This window comes from Aulostomus chinensis, chromosome 22, assembly GCF_037954235.1.
Source record: "Aulostomus chinensis isolate RoL2024-O1b breed Wild chromosome 22, RoL_Achi_v1.0, whole genome shotgun sequence".
In the NCBI taxonomy this organism is placed as follows: Eukaryota; Metazoa; Chordata; class Actinopteri; order Syngnathiformes; family Aulostomidae; genus Aulostomus; species Aulostomus chinensis.
In genome coordinates this window covers 4,890,935-4,912,840 of record NC_141341.1, presented here as the reverse complement: position 1 = coordinate 4,912,840, position 21,906 = coordinate 4,890,935, and the positions used below count along the sequence as shown (strand labels likewise).

General features: G+C 42.2%; 1 protein-coding gene and 1 long non-coding RNA gene across 6 annotated transcripts in view; one reads left to right on the top strand and one right to left on the bottom strand.

Annotated features, from left to right (window-relative positions):
• Positions 1–16,870, bottom strand: part of elp2 (elongator acetyltransferase complex subunit 2) — a 25,252-nt gene extending 8,382 nt beyond the window's left edge. The window contains exons 1-15 of the mRNA XM_086193856.1: positions 16,731–16,870; positions 16,542–16,620; positions 16,005–16,075; positions 15,771–15,915; positions 14,835–14,912; positions 14,350–14,414; positions 14,193–14,259; positions 11,609–11,755; positions 11,055–11,150; positions 9,138–9,238; positions 2,049–2,180; positions 1,522–1,671; positions 989–1,180; positions 613–682; positions 343–435 (exon numbers count right to left, since the gene is read on the bottom strand). Coding sequence (XP_086049982.1) covers positions 343–435; positions 613–682; positions 989–1,180; positions 1,522–1,671; positions 2,049–2,180; positions 9,138–9,238; positions 11,055–11,150; positions 11,609–11,755; positions 14,193–14,259; positions 14,350–14,414; positions 14,835–14,912; positions 15,771–15,915; positions 16,005–16,075; positions 16,542–16,620; positions 16,731–16,862 — 1,618 coding nt within the window. The 5' untranslated portion in view covers positions 16,863–16,870. The remainder of the gene's footprint in view (positions 1–342; positions 436–612; positions 683–988; positions 1,181–1,521; positions 1,672–2,048; positions 2,181–9,137; positions 9,239–11,054; positions 11,151–11,608; positions 11,756–14,192; positions 14,260–14,349; positions 14,415–14,834; positions 14,913–15,770; positions 15,916–16,004; positions 16,076–16,541; positions 16,621–16,730) is intronic.
• LOC147240444 (uncharacterized) lies at positions 16,071–21,906 on the top strand. 5 transcript variants are annotated; one of them, XR_015111300.1, is made up of 5 exons: positions 16,072–16,329; positions 16,460–16,585; positions 19,114–20,590; positions 20,697–20,762; positions 21,456–21,903. It is a non-coding gene; the product is annotated as an uncharacterized LOC147240444 (long non-coding RNA). The 5 variants fall into 5 exon arrangements; XR_015111301.1 differs by having other exon boundaries at positions 16,073–16,329; positions 20,719–20,762; XR_015111299.1 differs by having other exon boundaries at positions 16,071–16,329; positions 19,114–20,762; positions 21,456–21,904.

The window sequence follows — 21,906 nt, the reverse complement described above, 5'->3', positions numbered from 1 at the left end:
CTTTTCATGCCTCCACTGCTGTAATACCATCAGCTTCCAGGAAACCTTAAGCACTATGGGCTCTCGGCCTGGAGCACAGGGGGGAGCACAGAGTAATAACTCTCTGTCCGTCTGGCTGCATATCATTGTCTCGTGTAAGAACATCCAACAGGACAGAAAATGTGTATGGAGGCTACACAGTGAGCTGCAGAGAGGAATAAGAATCAGGCTCTCAGACTGTAGAGGCAGACAGGGATGCATTTTTTGAACCAAAGTTATTCATCTGAGAGGTTTAAATTGACTGGGGGTTTACTTTTAAGCAATACTATATCATGTTTGAAAATGTCTGGTTTATTTATGTACCTGTCAGGTTGAGTGGCTGAAAGTACGAGTCCTGGTATTGGTCAGATACACTGTTGAACTGCTCCTCCTCTTTGGTTTGTGAGACACGGTCACCTGTAAATTGAAATTTTATATATATATATATATATATATATTTTTTTTTTTCACATTTTGTCACTCAGATGAAACAGAAGTACCAAATACAACCTCCATTACATCCAGCGCTTCTGTTATTGCGTCAAGCTCGTGGAAACTGAGGTAAACACTCAAAATGAAGAGCAAATGTTTTACCTTGAAAAACAGCCTTGTTGGACAAACCCAGCGCGGGAGTGCTGGCCCCTTCAGGAAGGTTGGCACAGTCCTGGTGACAGGCAGACACATATGAACACCATCAGTAACCCTTTAGGGTTTTAAAGAGGAATCGCTGGCTTTTAAAGCCTCTGGTCGGCGCCATGGTCTGGAGGCCCCGTCTCCTTCCATCCATCCATCCATCCATCTTCTTCCGCTTACCCAGGGTCGGGGTGCGGGGGCAGCAGCCTAAGCAGAGAAACCCAGACATCCCTCTCCCTGCTACTTCGTCCATCTCCTCCAAATTTGCCAAAAAAATGTCCACTGAGACAATCAACAATTAGTTAATGACACTATTTAAAATCTAATAAATACTCACATTAGAAGTCAACAGCTTTTCTATTGAGGTTCCAGAGATGTTGGCGAAGTTCTCCACAAAATTACGAGGAGCTTGAAACACCCGCAGGACCTTCTCATCCGCTCCAGACACAAACTCAAACCTCCCAACCATTGCAAGACACTGCATGTTGTAGCCGTGGATCTGTGGTCGCGAGATCTCATGCCAAGTTGCCTGCAGAGGTGAACGATGCAAAAAGATATTATAAAACTATAAAGCTGGATCGAACCTAGTAGATTTTAAGAAGTCCCAGCATCTCAGTAGCTTGCTGCTGTTGTGTGTCCTTGTGTGTACAAGGTATTTGTAACCATACATTTGTGGTGAAATGCAGATTGATACTGGATATTTGAGCTCCACCAGTACCGGTAATTCTCTCTTATCTGAACTCTTCTAAATTGTTAACACACAAAAAATCATTTCAAACACTCACAAATTTTCTGCCATGATTGAGCATACATACTAATGTGTTACACATGTTTTAGTCTTATAGAGGGGTTTTTTTGTTTGTTTTTTACCTCTTTTTCATCTGCTCTCCTCCAAGGAGTGAAGAGTCTGGTGGTCTGGTCCGAGCCCACACTGATGATGAACTCTCCATCAGGATCCCAGCTGAGGTCCTGGACCGCGTTAAAGTGACCTGATATCACAACGCCGGGTCGCCACTCTCCCTGGGAAAGCCACACTGTCACTGTCAGTTCACACCTTCCTATGTGGGATGTCCTATCTCAACTATCCCCACCCACTCAACCAACACACACACACACACACACACACACACACACACACACACACACACACACACACACACACACACACACACACACACTTACAGTATCTTAGACTACGGCTACTTCTCAGGGACACCCATTAGAGATAATTTGCAAAGCCTGTTAAATTTAGTGGCTGACTGATTACATTAATCCTTGGTTCTCACGTAATATAACGTCAACGCAACGCAACGCCATCAAGTCTTAATTCAAACAACCTTGCCTTTGCAGTGCTGCAGGAAAAGGTCACGCGTCTTGTGTGCATCAAGACCACTCACCTCTTCGTCTTGGTCTCTGCACCAGAGGTGTAGCGCTCCATGAAAAGCATGAGCAATGATCATGGATCCATCTGGACTCATCTGGCAGCCGTAGAACCCCAGCGTGTTGCCACCTACCTCCCCTACGCGCACCTTGTATGAAAGAACACATAAAATGTTGAAGGGGGGTGTGGGGGGTGATTATTTCTGACCACAGGAAACCGCTCATCGGCTGTTTGAAACACACTGGTTTCAGGCATCAGGTGGGTGAGGAACATTTGGTTTCTGGGTCAGAGTCGCTTCCTAGCAGCATAAATAGATGAAAGTAACCTATAACCACATGAAACTGCATCAACTGCCACATATGGAGAAAAAGAGAACAAAAATAGGTTGTTTTTGTGGAATAAGCTCCTATTTCTGAGCTCTATGAATTGAACACCTGCTCTCACCCTATGAGTCTCTGGGTAAACGGCACTGATGTCAAACACATGGGTTTCATCTAAAACTTGGGTCAGAGCAAAGCAGAGAAAAGTCTGTCAAATCTGTTCTTGGTTCTGCCTGAGACGTATCAATTAACAGCCACACAACCGCTGACAGACAGAAAAAAAAAAGAAAATTAAGCTGACAAGTCAGATGAAAAATTACACAAAATGGGACTTATTAGAAACTGTGCTGTGTTTTTGTTTTTGTTTTTTTTTTACAAAATACATTTGTCTGTTTGCAAAATGAAAGCAATGGCAGTGTACATTATCGCATTAAAAAATAATCATGAAAAATGGCAAAGCTTGAGAACAAAGAAGGATTTACATAAATTGGATTTGGGTGAGAGCCTGTAACCCCTGCGTCAAATTCATAGGGAAGATCATGCAGACAGACAGTGTTAACCCGCCACGGCGTCCGTCAAAGGATAAAACGCTACTGAACATCCCACCCATTTAAAAAAAAAAAAAGCCTACAATCGCAGCCTCTCAGGTCAGAGCGATGCTAAAAAATAAAAATCTGTCATTCAGGATTCTAACTGCCCATCCAAGCATTGGCTTTAGTTTGTCAAGACAGTTTTGTATTTAATTGTGGCTTCAAATCTCTATCTGCAGGAGGGAGCCCGTTTAGATTCAAGTTAGTAATTACATTAAATTATTTTTGGAATTTTAAAAGCATCGAAAACATAAAAGTGTACTTGAAGACGGGACAACAGTGGATTAAATACAACATTTCAAACATAAAAGCTTCTCATTTGTTCTAAAAATGTTAAAGTGAATTAAAAACTGTATTCAATCACTCTTTTATTGGCATTAACATCCATAGAGAGCCGAAATGATGTTCTAAAATAGAGGTAACAAGATCGTATTAATAGCTCATCCCCCTGCTTACATAACCAGCAGGTTTCAATGCAGGATTACGGGACAAGACAGAAATGTTACACACCAACATTTAGAACCAGACATAAACTGAAGAGTTTAAACATGAGTTTTTAACTATGTGTTGTGAACAGTTTGTGTTGTGAACTGTCTATCTTGTATAAGAAAATCAACTCCATCCTTCAAAGATAATTCAATAGTTGGAGGAGGAGGAGGGGGGGGGGGCAACTTTGCATCTTTTTGACTCCACCAGAAAACAATAATGTTAACAATCTATTTCTCCACTTAAAGTAAGAAATCTACTTGCTGTTTTGAGTCCAAAAGGTCCCCTCGAGAATTTGAAAGGCATTTGTGTATGAGGTCAACGTCTTCCTGCCAGGAGGAATACAAAAGAATTTAAAAAAATAAAAAAAAGTCTGCCTTGATGCCTTGAGGTGAGCTGGACTCAGGTGGGAGATCTATTCAAACTGACAGTGGCAGAGCCCTGGAGAGGACTACACTGCACCCACAGCAGCACTTTGGTCTGCTCCTAGACGTATGTTAAAAAGGAAACAGTTCATCACGCCAAGATGACTTGACCTTTGACCACTAAAATCTTCTCATGTCATCCTTCAGCAGCACTGGACATTAGAGCCAAACTTGAAGAAATTCTGTCAAAGCGTTCCTGAGAAATCACATTAACAAAAAATAGGGCTTATGGAAGAACAGATGCAAAGACAAGCCCAAACCGTAAAGCTTCAGTCTCACTGCCGAGCAGGAGCGGAGGGTGTTCCGTCAATAAGCCCTGAGAAATACCCTGAACGCAGTTAAACAACAACAGCAAGACGCAGTCAATGTTAATATTAGATGTTTTGCAAAAAGTGTGTTTCAGAGGAAAAAAAAAAGAATAAACATAAACAAGGAGCTCAGTTCTTCACTACGTCCACATGGTTCAACTGCATCGACTTGCAACTGCAAAGATTAAAACCTGAAACGTGCAGCTTAGTCTGCTGGCTCTCCTTGCAGCAGATTGAAGGAAAAACACAATGAGGATTTTGAATTGATTAAACAATATGTAGACGCAGACAGACTGAAAGTGGAAACACCAAAAAAAACATCAGCAGTGACACAATTTTCTGCTATAAAATGCCTCAGTCAAGCAGCCTTCTCAGGGAGCTTGCATGGGCCATGAATGACCTTCAAAATAGGACCTAACTGCAGGCAGAAACACAGCGGAACTAATGATCCGACTCTGAACGGCATGATCCTCCAGCCTTCCAGAGGGAGGGAGAGTGGACAGGGTGACAGTCAGGTAAGGACGCATGCTGAGAGGGAGAGTGAGAGGGAGAATGAGATGCAACATTAAGCAGATTGATTTTAAAATTCTGCACACAAGAGCCCACCGTAAATCATGCAAAAACTCACGGAGGCAAAAAAACGTCATCTGTCTTGTTTACGAGAGGTGGAACAATATGGATGCACGACGTGCCTTATCACTGGTGAGCGGGGGTACGGGGGAGGAATGGAACAAGGACAGCGAAGAGGGGAGGGCATATATCATTCCTGCAGGGAGGCAGAGGCAGAGGGAGGCACCCATACAGCACAGAGCTAATCAACTTTTCTGGCTGCAACACTGACCAGCACAGTCAGTTTCTCGTGATGTCAGTAAAACGAAGGCCGCGATAAGTTTAGAAATGTACATGTTGGGTTTCTTTGGGTCGATATGCCAATATATTGCAACGTGCTTGTCCTGCTGCATCCTGACTGAATCATCTGGTGTTTTTGTTCTTATAATCACAATAAAAACCTGATCAACCTGTTTTTAAAAAAATGGATTCGATTGAAATTCTCCAATGTGCGTCAAGACAAACACATCCAGGGCATCCAACTGTGATTACTTTGTCTGATATTGTAGTTGTGATATGCTTTGCAATATTAGCAATTTCACTCCGACCAACAGTAGAGCTGCAAGCTAAAAAAGAAAAAAAAGAAAAAAAAGAAGAAGAAGAAGAAGGCGGCTCTGCTGACCTCACGGCAGCAGCAGCTTTGCAATTATCGTTCATCAAAATTGGTTTCCAAATAATTTTCTCAACTCATCATTGCACTCGATACTTCAGTCCTCTATTACCTCTGCACATATATTAAGTCGTTTTGGTTTGAGGGGCTTGTCTTAATTCTGCCACGAGGCCAAGTGTAACTTGAGGAGAGTACACAAGCCGAGGTCTGAAACAGGCTCTCTGTCTCCGACTCAAACACACACAAACCAACAGTCCCTCCAGGCTTTGCGGTGGCCCACTGTGGTCAGTTTGAGATGTTAATTACGACCGTGTCTCGTTAGTAAGATGTGCTTTACGCAGCGGTTTGCCCCAGCCATCCTGCTGCTAACCCCGCTCACCATTAAATCTCACCAATTACTCTAATCAGCGTGAAGAAGTGGAGCACGTTGTCGTAAAAACTGGCTAATCAAGACACGTGGCTGTTCATTTACCGGATCTGCTCTGCCAAAAACGTCAATGTCCCGTAGAAAAGCTTTTGTAAGGTCTTTTTCATTAACTTAGGGTCTTTAATTATGTCTCACTCGTTAAACTCAGGACTAAATGCTAACTCAGTTGAATTCATAGACAAGTCATTATTGCGCATGTGTGTTTGTGTGTGTATTAGAGGTCTGAAGGTTAACCAGGTGGTTGACCTGTCAGGTCAAAAGCTTTGGTTCCTTACTTGAAAAATAGAACCTTGTTGGAGAAACGGAAACAGAAGACCAGATTTTGCACGTCTACATGAAACAAAAAAGGCTTCCAGGAAGGGTTTTTTTTTTTTTTTCTTCCAAACATCAAGACAGAAGTCTGAGCAGAGAAGAGATTGGTCACGCCACACTTGACTTCAAATGCTTTTCCTCTCCACTGACCACCTTTGTCCAATCATACTGAGAAGAATATGTGACATCAGTGGAGGCTTCAGGCCCTTATCATTCCTCCTTTGTCAGTGTGAAGACAGGGCCAAGAGTTACGGCTTTCATAGCTGCTCCTTTCTGTGGACTTGCTTGTCGGTGTGGATAGAAATGATGAGATCAAACGTGCAAAAATTTAACCGTTGGGTGACGTTCAGGATCATGGGTTGGCCCAGTGCATATTTGTGTGAATCCTTAAATAAACTAACCTAAAATTTTAATTTTCACATTAGACAAAGGTCTAATTTGCAAATTAGACTCTGTTTGTACATATACTGCTAAGCCAGGGATGCAAATATATCCTGGTTATTGTCGATATCATCTTACAGCTTGTTCCCCGAAAAAAGAAAAGAAGATGCAACAAAACTGGTAAAATGTCTCATAACAGCGATAATTCCAAGGTTTGTCCTTCAACTGAGAATTAACAGTCGCAGGAGGGACAAGGCTCACCTCTCAAACCACGCATCAGCTGAGCATAGCGCTCTGGTTGGACTGGAAGCTGCATGTTCCAAATGAAAAGAAGTTCTACAAGGTGCCGCGGAAAACCACAGGGTACTCACATGAAGCATCAATGGATCAATGTACAAAAGTGTACGTTCACCAGTGACAGCCCAGGGCGCTCCCCTGGTATCGAAAAAAGGAATCACTCGCTGTTTCCATTAAGTTTTAGAGCACTCCAAAAGAGGAAGTGCTCTGACTCATATAGGCAACGTCACAGTGGCTGCAAAAAGTAAATCAACAAAACCAGCCTATCGGCCCACGGGTCCGGTTCTGGTCAACAGCCGGAGGGCGTCTTAAGGAGTTCAGTTTGTTTGGACAAGCTGGTAATTCTTCTTTGGTTACAGCCAGTATCGACCCTATTTCTGCTTCTCCAGAGACGAAGGAAACGTTTGTGAATGTGCTAAACTGTTTTTGTTTTGTTTTGTTTTTCTTACAAAACAAAATGATAATAGGGAAAATGTCCCTCTGGTATATATACCAGATAACAAAAGAGCCAAACAGGGAAAATGGAGGCTAGGGTGGTGGCATACAGACGCGTGGGAGACTTCAACCCTGTTCTTCCCCTTCATCAGCATAAGTGCTCCCACCATCAACCGAGAGCACAGGCTCACATAATTGCATCACAATCACTCAGACTTCCTCTGATCTTTCACACAAGAATCACAGTGCTAAAAGACAACCGCCACTCTGGAGACAGAGAAGCTCCCTAACAGGACACCGAACACTTCACACTCCATCACTCAAGACACATCCAATGTAGTACTTAAGTCCATTACTTAACTAGGGACTAATACGGCTGTGAAAGTACTTGATTGCAAGTAAAGCTTCTGCATCACTGAAGTAAATGTATATAAGTATAATGTGATAAGTAAATGTACTGGATTGGATATTTATGTGTGCCTCGTCTCCTTTATGCTATTATAAATGATATCAGCAGGAGTTTGAGTTAGTCAAAGTGGTGATCATTTTAAATACTTTTTAATGCTGCAACTAATGACTGTTTTCATTATGGATTCATCTTCTGATCATTTTTTCCATTATTCTATTGATTGAAATTCTGAACACCGTGATTGTCGCGTTCAACCGAAACCCAGTGACACCTTGTAAAGGCCTAATTAGTCTGATCTATGGTTCAGGATTCGCTAATAAAATAAACTTCAAGCATCAAGACAAGCAACACTTCATTTTTGTGAAGCCGACACAATGGAGAAATCAATGAGAAAAGTGGACAATTAATTCCCTAAATCAGGTTTGCTGAACTTGAGTAAAATGGTGTGTATTTTAATTTTAAAAACAGCATACTTTACAAATTCTCCAATGAATAAACATTTTTAAGCAACAAGTATTATATCCTGGCATATTACTGTGATCAAATACATCAAATATGTACTTAAATACAGTACTTGAGGAGACCTACTTAGTCCCAGGTGGGACTAACCCAATGAGGATGATTAATCCGAGGTGAGCCGTTTCTGTGCTGTGGGATGTGTGGCATACGTCCCAGCACGGGCTGTCTGCATGTGTCAGCTTGCCTACGTCAGTATTCTGTGTGTGTGTGTGTGTGTGTGTGTGATATCTTTATACCTGTGACAGAGTGTTTCACAATGTGAAAAGGTTATTCGAGGTACTCCTGAAGTACCTGAGAAACTGCCAGTGGTAGAAAAAAATAGAGCCGTGGGGCAGATGGGCAGAGAACTGCTTTTTCTTTGCCGTCCACACTTATGTTAAATTTAGCCCCATTCTGACACAACAGCAGCTGTTGAGAGCGGGGGGGGGGGGGGGCTGGGAAGGAGGAGAGAGATAATGTGAGAGAGCTTGATGAGACAGGAGAGGAGAGAAGAATTCACAATAAAGACAAGGAGGATGGAAAATGACAGATGCAGGAAGGTGAGAGGGGGGTAAAAAATAATGAGAATGCTAATGCTAAACTGAGGCTGTGACATGTTTTCTCCCAGTCTCTCCATCCCTGTTGGATGTGTTGGGAAATAGTCTGGAAAAAAAGAGGGTTCAGTGAGTGAATGATAGAGGGGAAGACAGGGGAGGACAACCTCAGCTTGTCTAAACTCACAAAGGTGCGCCAGCCTCTGCGCCTCTTCATCACTGCCTATCACTTCTATTCCTGACACCTCAATGTCAGGGAGAGAGGAAACCGACGCAGGGGCTCCGACAGACGGAGAGAGGAAACTGGGGGAGGGATCAAGCTGTGGATGATAGCAAGAACCGGGGAGAGGGAAACCAGCAGAAGGCGGGACGTAAACCGATGTGTGTGCATGAGAGTGATGGCACCATGTGTAAGATCTGGTTTGTATTCAAGTCTACACCTACCTGCTCCACCCAGACCCCAGATCCCTCCTCAGGAGCCCACAGGATCATGGTTTTGTCCATAGATGCAGAGAGGAGACTGAGAGGCTGTTGCAACCCACCGCCTGCAGGGGGAGACAAAGATACAATCAATAAACAAGCGGTTCCAAATACTTCTGCCTTGCCATCCAGTGGGTTGACTTCCCACACGCCTCGTCACGTTGTTTCCCGGATGATTGTTTCAGTTTTATAGCCTGTGGTGTAAAGAACTGACCAGTGTTTCACGATATAAAATTAAGATTGCAGATCAGTGAAATAAAGACATGATTTAGAATGTAGAATTATTTCTAACCACCATACACAATTTTGTTCGAGAGATTCTGTGTTTTTCTTTTCACGTTGCGTGATTGGGCTCTCCTGACACTTTACATCTTGGTCCATCGTTCTCAACAAGATATTGTTTCAAAGAAATAGATGAGCAAACCAACACAAAAAAAAATCCAAACTTTGAACTCGGCTGTGACCAAAATAAATTGTGCATCACTGGCCTCATCATCTACAACCTGCAAAAATATCTGAAACAAACTTGGATGTTATAAAGAAATCTTGATGTAGTGAAATTTGAATGCAACCAGAGTTTACAGAAAAAAACGAGCACATCTCTCTGTTACCCCCTTGAGAACTAATTAACTAAAACCCAAGCTTTTTTCTTTTCTTAGCAACTGTCACCCTCTCTTGTTGGCATTTGTAAGCAACAGCATCGCAAGACAAAGGCAGTGAAATGATGTCCCCTAGCTTTGCATGCAAGTCATTTATTTACTCTCACTTGCTCTCTGAAAAGTTGAATTGTGTCTGACTGAGAAGGAAAGATTTGGTTCTGTTTTGGACAAATAAAAGAGAGAGAGAGACTCCAGACAAATTCTAGCAGGAACCTAATGTGAATTGTCGAGGATCTGAAAAGTAGAAGTGGGAAGTAAAATGTTACATTTACACGTACCTCGTGACATTCAAATACCTGTCTTTTACCTTTTCTTTTCACGGCAGATATCTGGATATGTCATAGCAGGTAAAAGCAGGTGTAATTTATCATGGCACAGCTTTACAGTGCCAATGAAGTAGCATGCACAACAGCAAGGCCCATCTGAATGGAACAGGACCATAGCTGGTGGTATTAATTACACCAGCTATTAATTAGAATAGTTGTAGCATTTTCCACCAGGGATGCACATGAGGTTGTAACATGGAGCCGGTGTGAACAGACTCGGCTGTTCGGTGTATTCGTGTCCTGGTGCTCCACAGCGATGCTTCCATGGCTGTGTACATGTTTTTTAGTTGTATCTAAACGCAGAGCCAGAAAGACAAGCTGATGTACGAGCGTATAGGTGGCCAAAACACACACCGGCGTAAAGGAGCAGAGCAGAGTGGAGCAAAATAGCCTGACGAAAATCAAGAGGAATGTTCTTCAGCCAGGCTGCCGCTCACAGGAGAACCGATGCTTTGTGGTGCTTCCACCTCCTGTGTGTCCCTCTCATTACGCTGCCGGCTTTGCCAGCTGAGAAAGGTGGAAATTTCAGCGTTTTGTAAATTCAACCTGAACAGAGCAGCTTTGCCTAACTGCCTCTCTGGTCAGTGCTGTACATCAATTCCAGAGCAGCTTACGATGGGAAACACTTGACTGCCACACCAAATTTATCACTCAGCTTATCCATGTGGATTCATTCTATTACACTAAATTAGTTACTCATAGTTATAACATTTCTATACATTTTTCATGCACAATATGATGTAATACTTGAGTGAGCAGGTTTAATTTTGTGTTTATTAGACAATCTTTGTATTTTTTGTCTTAACTGATGATAAATAACTGGTCGAAGACATCATAAATAATCACGATGTTACTCACTATTTGAGCAGTTGCTTCAAGACTGTTACTCAAGGTACCTTTGCAGAGAGGAGGCTGCCAGTGGACTCCATAGACCCAGTTCTCATGGCCTGCCAGGACCGTCTCCAGAGACACGGCAAACACTGAGGACTCGTCTGGAGCAGGAAGATGGAGGGCAGATGGACACTTAGCAAGACAACAATCATGCTAGAAACAAGAGAAAGCTGCTGGACTAATAAATAAATATAAAGCAACAATAAATGTACATATACATGCATTTATGAGTGTTATGTTTCAACACCTGAATTGGTCCATAGCTGTTACTTACTGATGACAATATCATCTGTACAATAACTAGTATATATGATATTTTCATTTCTACATCCTGAAGAACACATAAATATTTCTTTAGTTCCACAAAGTGGCAAGAGTCAGATGACACCAATGACCAACCCTTTCACGCTTCCACATTATGTATGTGTTCCATAGATGCAGGTAAACACTCAGAGGGGGTTCGCAAACAACCATGAGCCATTATCCCATTATAAAGTGCCCCTCTTCAGGTTAGTTAATTAGCAGCCTTTATATAATGGAGCCTGCACGGCCGGCTCACCTCTCTCCTTCACTTCAAAAACGTCCTCTTTCATTTTGATGATGGTGTGATCGTCCTCTGTGCGGGCATCGGTCCCAGACTTGGCACACAGCCTCCACACTCTAATGAGACAGTCCTGAGAACAGCTGGCTAATAACAGCTCCCCACCTGAACACAGAGTTCCACAGAGAGAGACACAGAGAGAGAGAGGAACTGAAATCCTGAAAGACAACATGAACTCTGCATCGCTGCTGAGAGAGAAAATGTTGACGGAGCTGCAGGTGTTCAGTCAAACGGTGACTGGCGTGTCGGGCTTCGTATAGCTCATGCCGACTACACCTGAAAACTGGCTGTAAACTTTCGGTCTAGATTGAAACCACCGATGTGGTTTGAATCAGGCAACCCTGATCAGACATTCCAGAGGGGTCCCCCAGACTGTGACATGCTCAGCACTACAGCAGCATTACAGGCCAAATAAACACTGACAGGTGGTAAACAGAGCACATGCCACCATCTCTGAGTGGGACTGTCTCTAACAATTTGCTTCAGTGGTGACTGGCCTAGTTTTGCTCCTCCTAATCAAAATTCCTCTGTCTCGAACATCAAGTGCCCGCTAAGTGCTGCAAGATCAAGCCCGGAGGCCATTATCATTCATCATTCTCGAACTAATGACATAGAAAATAATTACAATTCTTTGTTTGGGCGCTCTGCTGAAATGATTTGTTCTGTTGATTTTCTTCAGACTGCTATGCTTGATAACCAACAGGCAACAAATACATTTGAAATTACATAGTGTTTTGAGTATTGAGTTAAAAAAAAATGAAAACACTGCGGTAGCAGCTTTTAATCAATTTATTTCTATTATTATTTCCATAAGTCGATCCTAAAATTTGTCATCAATCTGCTTCTTCTGAGACCTGTTCCGTGAGTTGTGATGATTAATTTTTAATTAATACCAATCTAAAGTGAAAAATCCCCAGTTATCAAGAGGATCTGACAGAAATAATGATTTCAATCTACTTTGAAAAAGATTACATGAACAGAAAATAAAAATAAAACTACAAAAGAAACAGAAACGCAGCATCGGTGTCTGTATCTAACAGCTACGCGGCATCTCTAGTGCTGCCGTTTGCCATCTGTGGGGTCATAAAGGAACAGAATGATTTACAGTATTTAACTCCTATCACAGTGGAGAGGGGGAAATTTCATAAAAACAAACTTCTATGTCTCCTTGCTTGTAGCTTGGCAGCGTGGAACAGGTCATAGACTGTGAGTGGGAAGGAGACACTGGTGGAGAGGGATGGTTAAGGAGATGAAATAGCTTTTACCCCGCCAGTACACTGCAGTAATGAAGTGCCCTTGAAGAGGGTTACACGATTAGCAGAGCCTGAATTTATTCCATGCATTGTTATGTTGCTACAACAGTACCATGAACAGCAGTTTTAGAGGTTAGAAACTGAGCCTAATTTCTGTTTGTCTTGAAAACGTTGTTTATCTTAAAAGTGGCATTCGTTGTTTTAAAGCTTCTTGCCGTGAAAGAATAAATGTGTCTGTTTTTCTCATCAAACTGGCTGGCTGCTGTTCCACACACCTGCCTCCACACCACGTTACCTGGCTCTGCATTACAATTGCATTACCCTCCTTTGTGGACGTGAAGATAAACTAAAGATAATGGACCCGCAAACACAAACATCTACTAACATAGAAGATAAGGCTGGATAATGAGAATTAGTTTTGTTATTCTTAAATATCGTTGTGGTTTTGAAATGCTTTCGTCTGTTCTGAAATTGTTTTTTTTCCTGAATTGTTCTCTTCTGAAATGTTGTCTCTTATGGAACGATGTTATGTTTTCCCCTTCGTACTGAGAAGAGATTTTTTTTTTGCTGAACTGACGACACTGTAAGTACGGATGTCACGGCTACCGATGACCGTGACAATTTGGGTAAAATTCGCAGATGAAGATTAACATCATTCTCATCAAGAGGCCCACGTGCATTTACCCTGCTTTTGAAACTCAGGGTAAATAAATACGGTCACACCCTTCTGCAGCAGCACTCTTCCACAAACACAGCCTGAGACGCTGAAATTGTAGGGGTTCTTTTAATATTAGCCCCACCCCCTTGTACAAATTAACATGACACTGAAACCATGGCGGAGGGCAGTATGAGTGAGGGTAACAGGGGAGCTTGGGGGATATATCAGCCCTCGAAAAGACCACATCAGGAGTGTGAGCTAATCTTCCTTAGCACCTGGAAAGGAAAGGCCAAACCAATCTAACTGCATGTATCAGTGCTATTTGAATTACTTCCGGCACATTCGAACAAAATAGTAATATATCCTAACTGTGATCATGTTTATAGTGATAATCATTATAGAAAATTTTCATATGTTCTCTAATTGTAATGGATTAGATCTGCTGACTGCAGCCTCAATCAGCTTTGATATTTGCTGCTAAGAAACTTTGATTTGAATTTGAAAAACTCCACTATTGTATATACAAACTATGTATCTGGTTTAATGCACAAGAAAAAAATGGCGTTTAACTGTGAACTCTTGTGCATCTTGAATAATAACACAGGTATTACATAAGGTGGGTTGTACTCACCTAAAGAAGTCCAGGACACACCGCGGACCCAGTCCTCATGGCCCTGCAGTGACATGGCTTTCTGGAGCTGTGGTGAAAAGACCAAAGTGTCGCCCTCCAACTTGAAATTCAAATTAAAGAGCAAATACAAGAGTGATGCGTATCGACCTGAGCTTACCTGCTTGTTAGACTGCACATACAGATGCACCCGTGAGTCATCACCCCCGCAGGCCAATATGGGAACTGTGAGAAAGAAGATCTAGGTTTTGTACACAAACATTAAGCACACACACACACACACATACCCAAACACACACACATACCCAAACACACACACACACACACACACACACACACACACACACACACACACACACACACACACCCACGGTAGGCTGCATACATTTCCATCAACATCTAGCCTTCAGAAACGGGAGTGAGATAGAAAGGAGGGATGAGTCACAGCATCAAACAGTCGAGAGGCTTGTAAAGAAGAGGAAAATGATGCTGAGACACTTCAAACACACACCACACTGTGAATATGACATTCAGTTACACGCATGAGCGCAGTGGTGCAAATTGAGATGGATGACATGTAAGGAAAAATGTGTGAGTGTGTGGCACAACATAGAAGATGTCTCTGCAGGAACAGCTTAGGCTTACCTCTGCTGCCTGGTAACACTGCCAAAGAGATATCCATCACGAAACCACCCCCAAACGATAAGGAATGGAGGCACTCGGCTGAGGAAACACATGGTGGACTTGGAATTAAACTTTCTGGTACATTATGAGTAATATGATGAGTATCATGCTAAAATAAGTGGCTTTGCGCCTGTAAACACTTCTGACTGACAGCAGATACAAGACTGTGAAGCCACACTCTGTATTCAGGGCACCAGCTAGGATTTCTTTCGCACCTCAACATTGCGCCCAGTGAATCTCCATGACTGTCAAACTGCACGAGTGTTCACTGATGGAGGCAGTTACCGGGGACGGCTCGGGAAACAGGTTACAGATACTGACTTAAACTCAGTTGGAACAATATTACAGTTAATACAACGGATGTGATTTCTGTCAGCGGCCTCTGTCTTTCCCAGTGAGGAAAAACTACACCTAAAACACCCTTTTAGCAAAGAGAGTATGGCAGAAACCTCAGGTAGCGCCAGAGAGGAGGGAAATTATGTTCCACGTTTTTAGAAATGTAACATACCTGGCAAAAAAGGGAAAGGTGCACTACTTCTTGAAAAGATTACTTTTTTTTTTTTTTTACAAAGATTGGACTCTAAAAAGATATCTACACGGAGTCTATGACACAAGTGCATTGCAACATAAGGAATTAAGAACACTTAAATCCTACTGCACTTGTAATTTTCCTCTACAGTCCTCTGTAAATGTATAAAGTGACACAGCCACATCCAACTACACAAAGCGATAAGCCAACATGGCTAATTGCAAAAGTGTCAAATGCACAAGAAGTTTGGGAATTGCTGGAGAACTTAATGACACAAATCCTGCAACTTATTTTGTCATATTTCAAGATTACAACAATAAATACAAAGGCCAGCATTCGTTTAGCTCTTGAGTCTTTCTGTCTCCTACCATCTTTGGAGTCGCTGCATAGCCACAGTCTGACTGTGGAATCAGATGCTGAGGAGGCCACCAGGATCTGTGAGTTGTCAATGTAGATGGCATCCACAGCAAAAACTGGACCAGTATGGCCCTTACACTCCACTGACTGGACAAACTGGGGAATGCAGAACATGTTTTAGAGTAAATCGTAGAACAAACAGCCAGGAATCATATGTCAGGAATGTTAGGAACCAGGTGGCCTACCTTCCCATCTTTAGCTTCCCAGACAATGAGGCGATTGTCAGAGCCTCCGGACACCAGATGGCTCTCTGGAGCTGCGAACAGAGAAACACCAACAGAAAAAGTCCATTGAGAAACCGCAGATTATGACTAAAATCAGGTGTGAAACGATTCTGAGACAGAGTCCTGGACCGTGGTAATAATAGCCATAGTCTTGTGTTTAACTGCGCCCAAAGGCTGTTTGCCAACCGCCAAAACATAGATGAGAAAGAGACCAAGACGTAAAAGAAGAGAAAGCTTCGACAAAATTGCACAACACAATTTGGAGAACGCCGGTCTCACAGTTAAAGTAAGTGGTGCACCAAAGAAAACCCAACAACAAGCATTGTTTAATATCTTTTAAAGTGTTCTGATGCTGCAGATTTATTTACTTGATGGACTGGTTTTAAGAGAAGGTTTTTTTGATTTCATGTTACCAGCGAGACAGGAGCGAGTCTCTATTACGGGGCAGTTTGAATGGTAAATCCACTCCAACGCCAACAGTGACAGAGCCACGCTCACCACAGTCGTCCCTGTGCACCCACTGGACAGCATTGACCCTGCCGGTATGTCCGTTCAGCATAGACACGACTCTTCTCTCCTGTAACAACACCAGATTGGGCATTTACTTTAATTACATCGATGCATTTGCTGTAGTAAAATGCGTAGTGAACCACGAGCTGCGTAAGCTAACTTTGACAGATTTAGTACCTGCGGGTCGTACAGAGCCACCGAGTTACACGTCCCGAACGCAATTTTCCATCCACGACCCCAAGAAACAACATTAGGAGTTCTGTTTGCTGAACAAGCTACATGGCATGTTTCTATTATAGGCGTCGCCATCTTTTTTTTTTTTTTTTTGACAGCTGACGTTGTGGTGTAACAGTAAATACGGCCGTAGCTAAACCACTCAGGCTGACAAGTGTTCCTCATCCACTAATTCACAGCTGAGCCGAAATGAAAATAATGGCTTTCAAATTTTTAATATTGCAATAACCTATGGAGAAGCTTTTTTTTCTCCAAGTGTTTTAATTTATATGGCATTCATGGGCAAATATATAGTGCTTTTACTCCTTTAGGTGTAATATTAGGTGATGGACGCTAGATGGCGAAAGGCATTCACAAAAGCAGAGAGGCTGCTCCAACTGAATTGTTAAAAAGGCTTCATAATCATGTCTTTTATGAATGTTTCTCCCACTTTATAGATTAATTATCCTATCAAAGAACGCAAAATGTCATCTTATTGAGACTATCCAATAGAACGACAAAAGGGCTTTGGATTGTGGTTTTCTATTTGTATGAAGTATTCTATGTACCACATGCAAGAGGTAGAGGTCAGTAGTACACAGAGTTTGTAGGGAGTCTGAGCTTAATAAGTAAAATTCCAACAGGAAGCCTTTATAAGCATCACTTTTCATGACTCTTGCCCACTGGTATCTATAGCTATATCTATCTATATATCTATATCTATAAATATATAGATAGATAGATATGCAATATGCATTTAGTTGCTGTACTGCATCTTGGCACTGACGACAAAAAGCATCGACTATGGAGCCAAGTAGAACTGCTAAATGTCGATATTGTGCTCTTGTGGTTTGCTATTTTTGAAGGGTTTTTAGGATATCTGCTTGGTAATGATTATCTTGACGGTCTTGCAATATGGTTTCAGCTCTTTTTGCATCATGAAACAGTTTTTTTAAACTTTTGTTTTCTCTGATCAAGCTAAAGGTGAATTTTAATGACTAATGACATTGTAGATTAATTTGAAACTGCTCCATCAACAAGATGCCTCAGTGAGCACGCGCGCACACCCACCCATCCACACACACACGCGCACACACACACACACACACACACACACACACACACACACACACACTCTCACACACACACACACACACACACACACACACTGATGTCGAGCTGCATTATCCCCTCTCCTGTTGACTGAGGGTGACTGGTCGCAGCTGAGCTAGCTGCCAGCCAGGCAGCCTTGCTTGTTAAAAAACCCCGGGGCCTTTTTGGATTTCAAAGGTTGAGGCAACACTTTTGTCACGAAGAGTTTCCAGGCACCCTCTTGACATGATCAAGGGGAAGAATGTGTGTGGGATCTGCAAACCCTTGAGACGATACAATAAATGACAATGCAGCGAAGACAAACAGGGATCGAGTCAAATATGAGGAGGTGAGAAGTGATGGAGAAGGGAAGGAGGGGTGCTTACTTGTGTGTGACAAAGACAAAAGTGACACAGTGTCAACGACTGTTGGGTAGAAAATAGACTGTTAGTCTTGCCATTGTTGCCCCTCCTCAGTCTGCCTCGGTAATACAGGATTTCGACAGACTTGGCAGGGTGAGACGACCTCTGTGGAGGATACCCATGCATCTACGGCTCTCATCTCTGGAGTGGCAGCCAGGCACGAGCTGGGATGCAGCCAAACAGCTGCATCAGTGAAAAACATCTCTATTGTCTTCGTCCTGCTTTCACCATGCATTTGTCATCCTCTTGTGGAGAAACGTGTACCTGCTTACATAACGCAGGATTGGTTTAGTCAAATTCGATGGGTAATGCACAAGAGAGAGAGGGGTTATTTAGGAGAGATGGAGTCCTCTTTCTCATAGACAAGAGAGCACATGGATAGCTTTTTTGTGGAGGTGCTTTCCTCCCCACCACCGTTCAGTTACACCAGTCGCACCATGTGAAAGTGTGTCCAGTGAATGCTCTTTGACTTAGCCTGCCCAGCATCACGCTTAATGATCGTTACATGACAAGAACCTTTGATAAATGGGAATGTGGGGTTCCTTTAATAGGAACCCTGTAAGCACATCAAATCTCCACTGAAGAGACATGGTAAGATGTGGATTTATAATTAGCATTAATTAGTATTAGCATCATACAGTATTTTCATGAAGACCCCTTATAATTCTTGTGGGAACTCATTTGGCAAAGCCTTTGTTAAGTTAGTTTACACCCTGCTCATTAAGCTCATGGTGACCAGGTAGAACTCTCTGCATTTCACGCCAGATGACTTTCATGTATGTGGCAGTATTCATGTGTCTGTGTAATTGAATGTGTTTATGTGTCTTTAAAAGGGCAGCCTCCAACAAGTGGGAAAACAAGACCACAAACCTGATCACCCGAAAGGAGAAGATGCCTGAACTAGCCGGCCTTGAAGTCACGAGTCCCACAGTCGTACCATAGCTTGGTTTTAGCATAAAGTTTGCTTTGTACTCCCAGACTGATTGATTGCATTCATTTGTGAAGACAAGACTGAAAGTCTCAAACCATCATCGTGATGAAAATGAACAAGAAATAATCAGCGCTAAGCTACTCGTTGGGACTCTGGAGTCATGTGCCTATGTAGTAGTGTGTTAGCATTGAATAGTGTTAGCTTTATATTTGTGTTAGCATTCCAAAGGTCATAAAAAAATGCTGTTCATTTGTGAAGCTTATCATGCAAAACCTCCTAAACTTTGGTTTGCCACAGAGCTTATTGTAAACGGTCAGCAAAAGTCCGCCTTAAAAATCCAGATCGGGTGGCGATGCTATCTTCTGGGTCGACCTGCTAAAATATATCAATACTCACCCACTTGTTACCAGGTGGTACGAGGTTCATCAAGTATTTTGAAAAGCACAAAATTAAATGAGTATATTGCTTTTATTGTAGATGTTTTATTATTCATTCATTTGCAATATGTTTCCACCAAGCGCTCAATAACTCAATAATGTGCCTGCGGCGTCTAGGATGAGAGAACAGTAATTTCGGGACTATAATGAAGTTCATACTTACGGAAATACTTTAGGGGTTGAGGGATGATAGAGAGACTTTAATCCTCTTTTAAATACTGTTTAAGAGTTTACATTTGCCATTTTCTCTCAATGATATTCCCTCACTCAAGTACATACAGGCAAAACCACTTCATGTAATCACTCTATGATTACGTCGTTACACCAAAGGTAACAACAGCCTTTTGGAACTGTTCATTGTCATACAGACGTATTTGGCTGTGACTGTGTTTTTAACGTAAGCGCTAATTTAAAGCTGATGTGTTATGGATGTGCAAAAAAATAACACAGCAACCTATCACAACTTTTTCTTCTTTTTTTTTCCGCTCTACTTTATTGCTGTTCCAGGTCCTTGTTTTGATACCATGTCGTATAGCGGTAGATGGTGATGGTGGCCCATCAATCATGATACCCTAAGTCCAGCACCAGGCCCTGTGATGACCGTTTATGTCATCCATCTTCAGCATCTGGACAAATCCAGCAGCTTTCACACAAAGACGAGCAGGATGGAAACGGAATGATAATCAGTATCCGTGATTATGCAACGACGGAACAGTAGAACAGGTGTCTGCATGGCGCTTTGCGGTGTCTGTTGTTTATGCACAATTAAATCAGCCGTGTCCCCGAGGGTGACTACTTGGCAGACAGATGACCCGCTCCTTATTAGCAACGCTCTTTTTGATTTGAGGATTTTAAAATGTCTGATGCCCGTCCAGTTCCTTGTGCTGTGGCATGGATTATTTGCACTGGAAAGAGAGGGAGTTCATACTGGCACAAACAACGGTGAGCCCACCCGGACTGAAATCATCTGACATTATAAACAACTTGAGGCCTTAAACTGTTGAAGTATTTAGAGGGAGTTATTAAAAACAACCTCATCTTACCTCAGGTTGAACTCCTCCCCTTCACAGAGGCCTCTCCAGTCATTGTGCTTAGCGGCTGAGTTCATCCACAGGTAAGCCTGAGCGATTAGTTGGGTTTTTTTTTCTTTCTTTTTTTAAAATAAGTTCTTCTTAACCTGCAGGCTCAGGGTTACATTTGCCATGGAGAGGCATGTAAATATAAGAAACGTATCGTCAAAGTTCAGTAAATGTACAACTATACCACCAAATACAGAATATAATAAGATGATGTTAAACGTGTGTATAGAAGGGCCGTAATCATGCAGGGAAGAAATCTTTCAACTTTTCACACAATCCTCCTTTTGAATCCCACGTTTCAATCTACTTATCCGAGTGGAAATGTGACTGCATGCACTCCATTTACATATCTACAGAAGCCCAGAGCAGCCGGAGAGACAAGGAGGGAAATATTCAAGATATAACTAAAAGCGGTAACTTGTTCCCATTGTTTGATTAATTTCACTAATTAAGCGTGAATAATATGTCATGGCCACAAATTACTCAAACTGCGGGAACGACTAAATCTTTTGGAGACAAATTATTAGAATTTTGGGGACAAGTTGGAATAACTCGCACATCGTGGCCTCCAATTAATCAAATTGGTGGACAAAGTTACATCTTATATATTTTCATAACAGCTTGTGTTTTTTGTTTTTTTAACCGAATATTAATTGAATTGTGGTAACAAATTATATCTTTTGCCTTTAAAAAAATATTTGCTCTCTCTTTCTCTATGACCACTTTAGGGCTCTGAATGTAGCAGAGTGCAAAATTACTACCTCTTTAGGCTCAGCACTTCCTGTCCCTGGAGCTGCACAGGCAGCAGAGTGATCTGCACAGAGGGAGGAAAAGCCGGCACTTCTAAAGCACACAGAAAGAGAGCAGCAGCTGTTAGTGACAGAATCACAACACGCATAAGCACCTTTTACATGATGAGTAATACCCTTGGACTTTGCTGATGAATATAAAAGGGATGTTCTGCAAATTGTCAAAATGCAAGTGTGCCTAAAAGAGATTACAGGCAGTGGAGCAAATATTGAATATTCCAGAACAAATGAGGGACTGTTTCAAAAACAAGCCTGTCTCACAGCGGGGAGCATGGCACTGACACTCAGTGAGGATATGTATTATGTGTGTGTGTGTGCGTGCTGTTTAAGCTCGTGGATCGGAAGCTATTTGTCTACATGATAATAAACT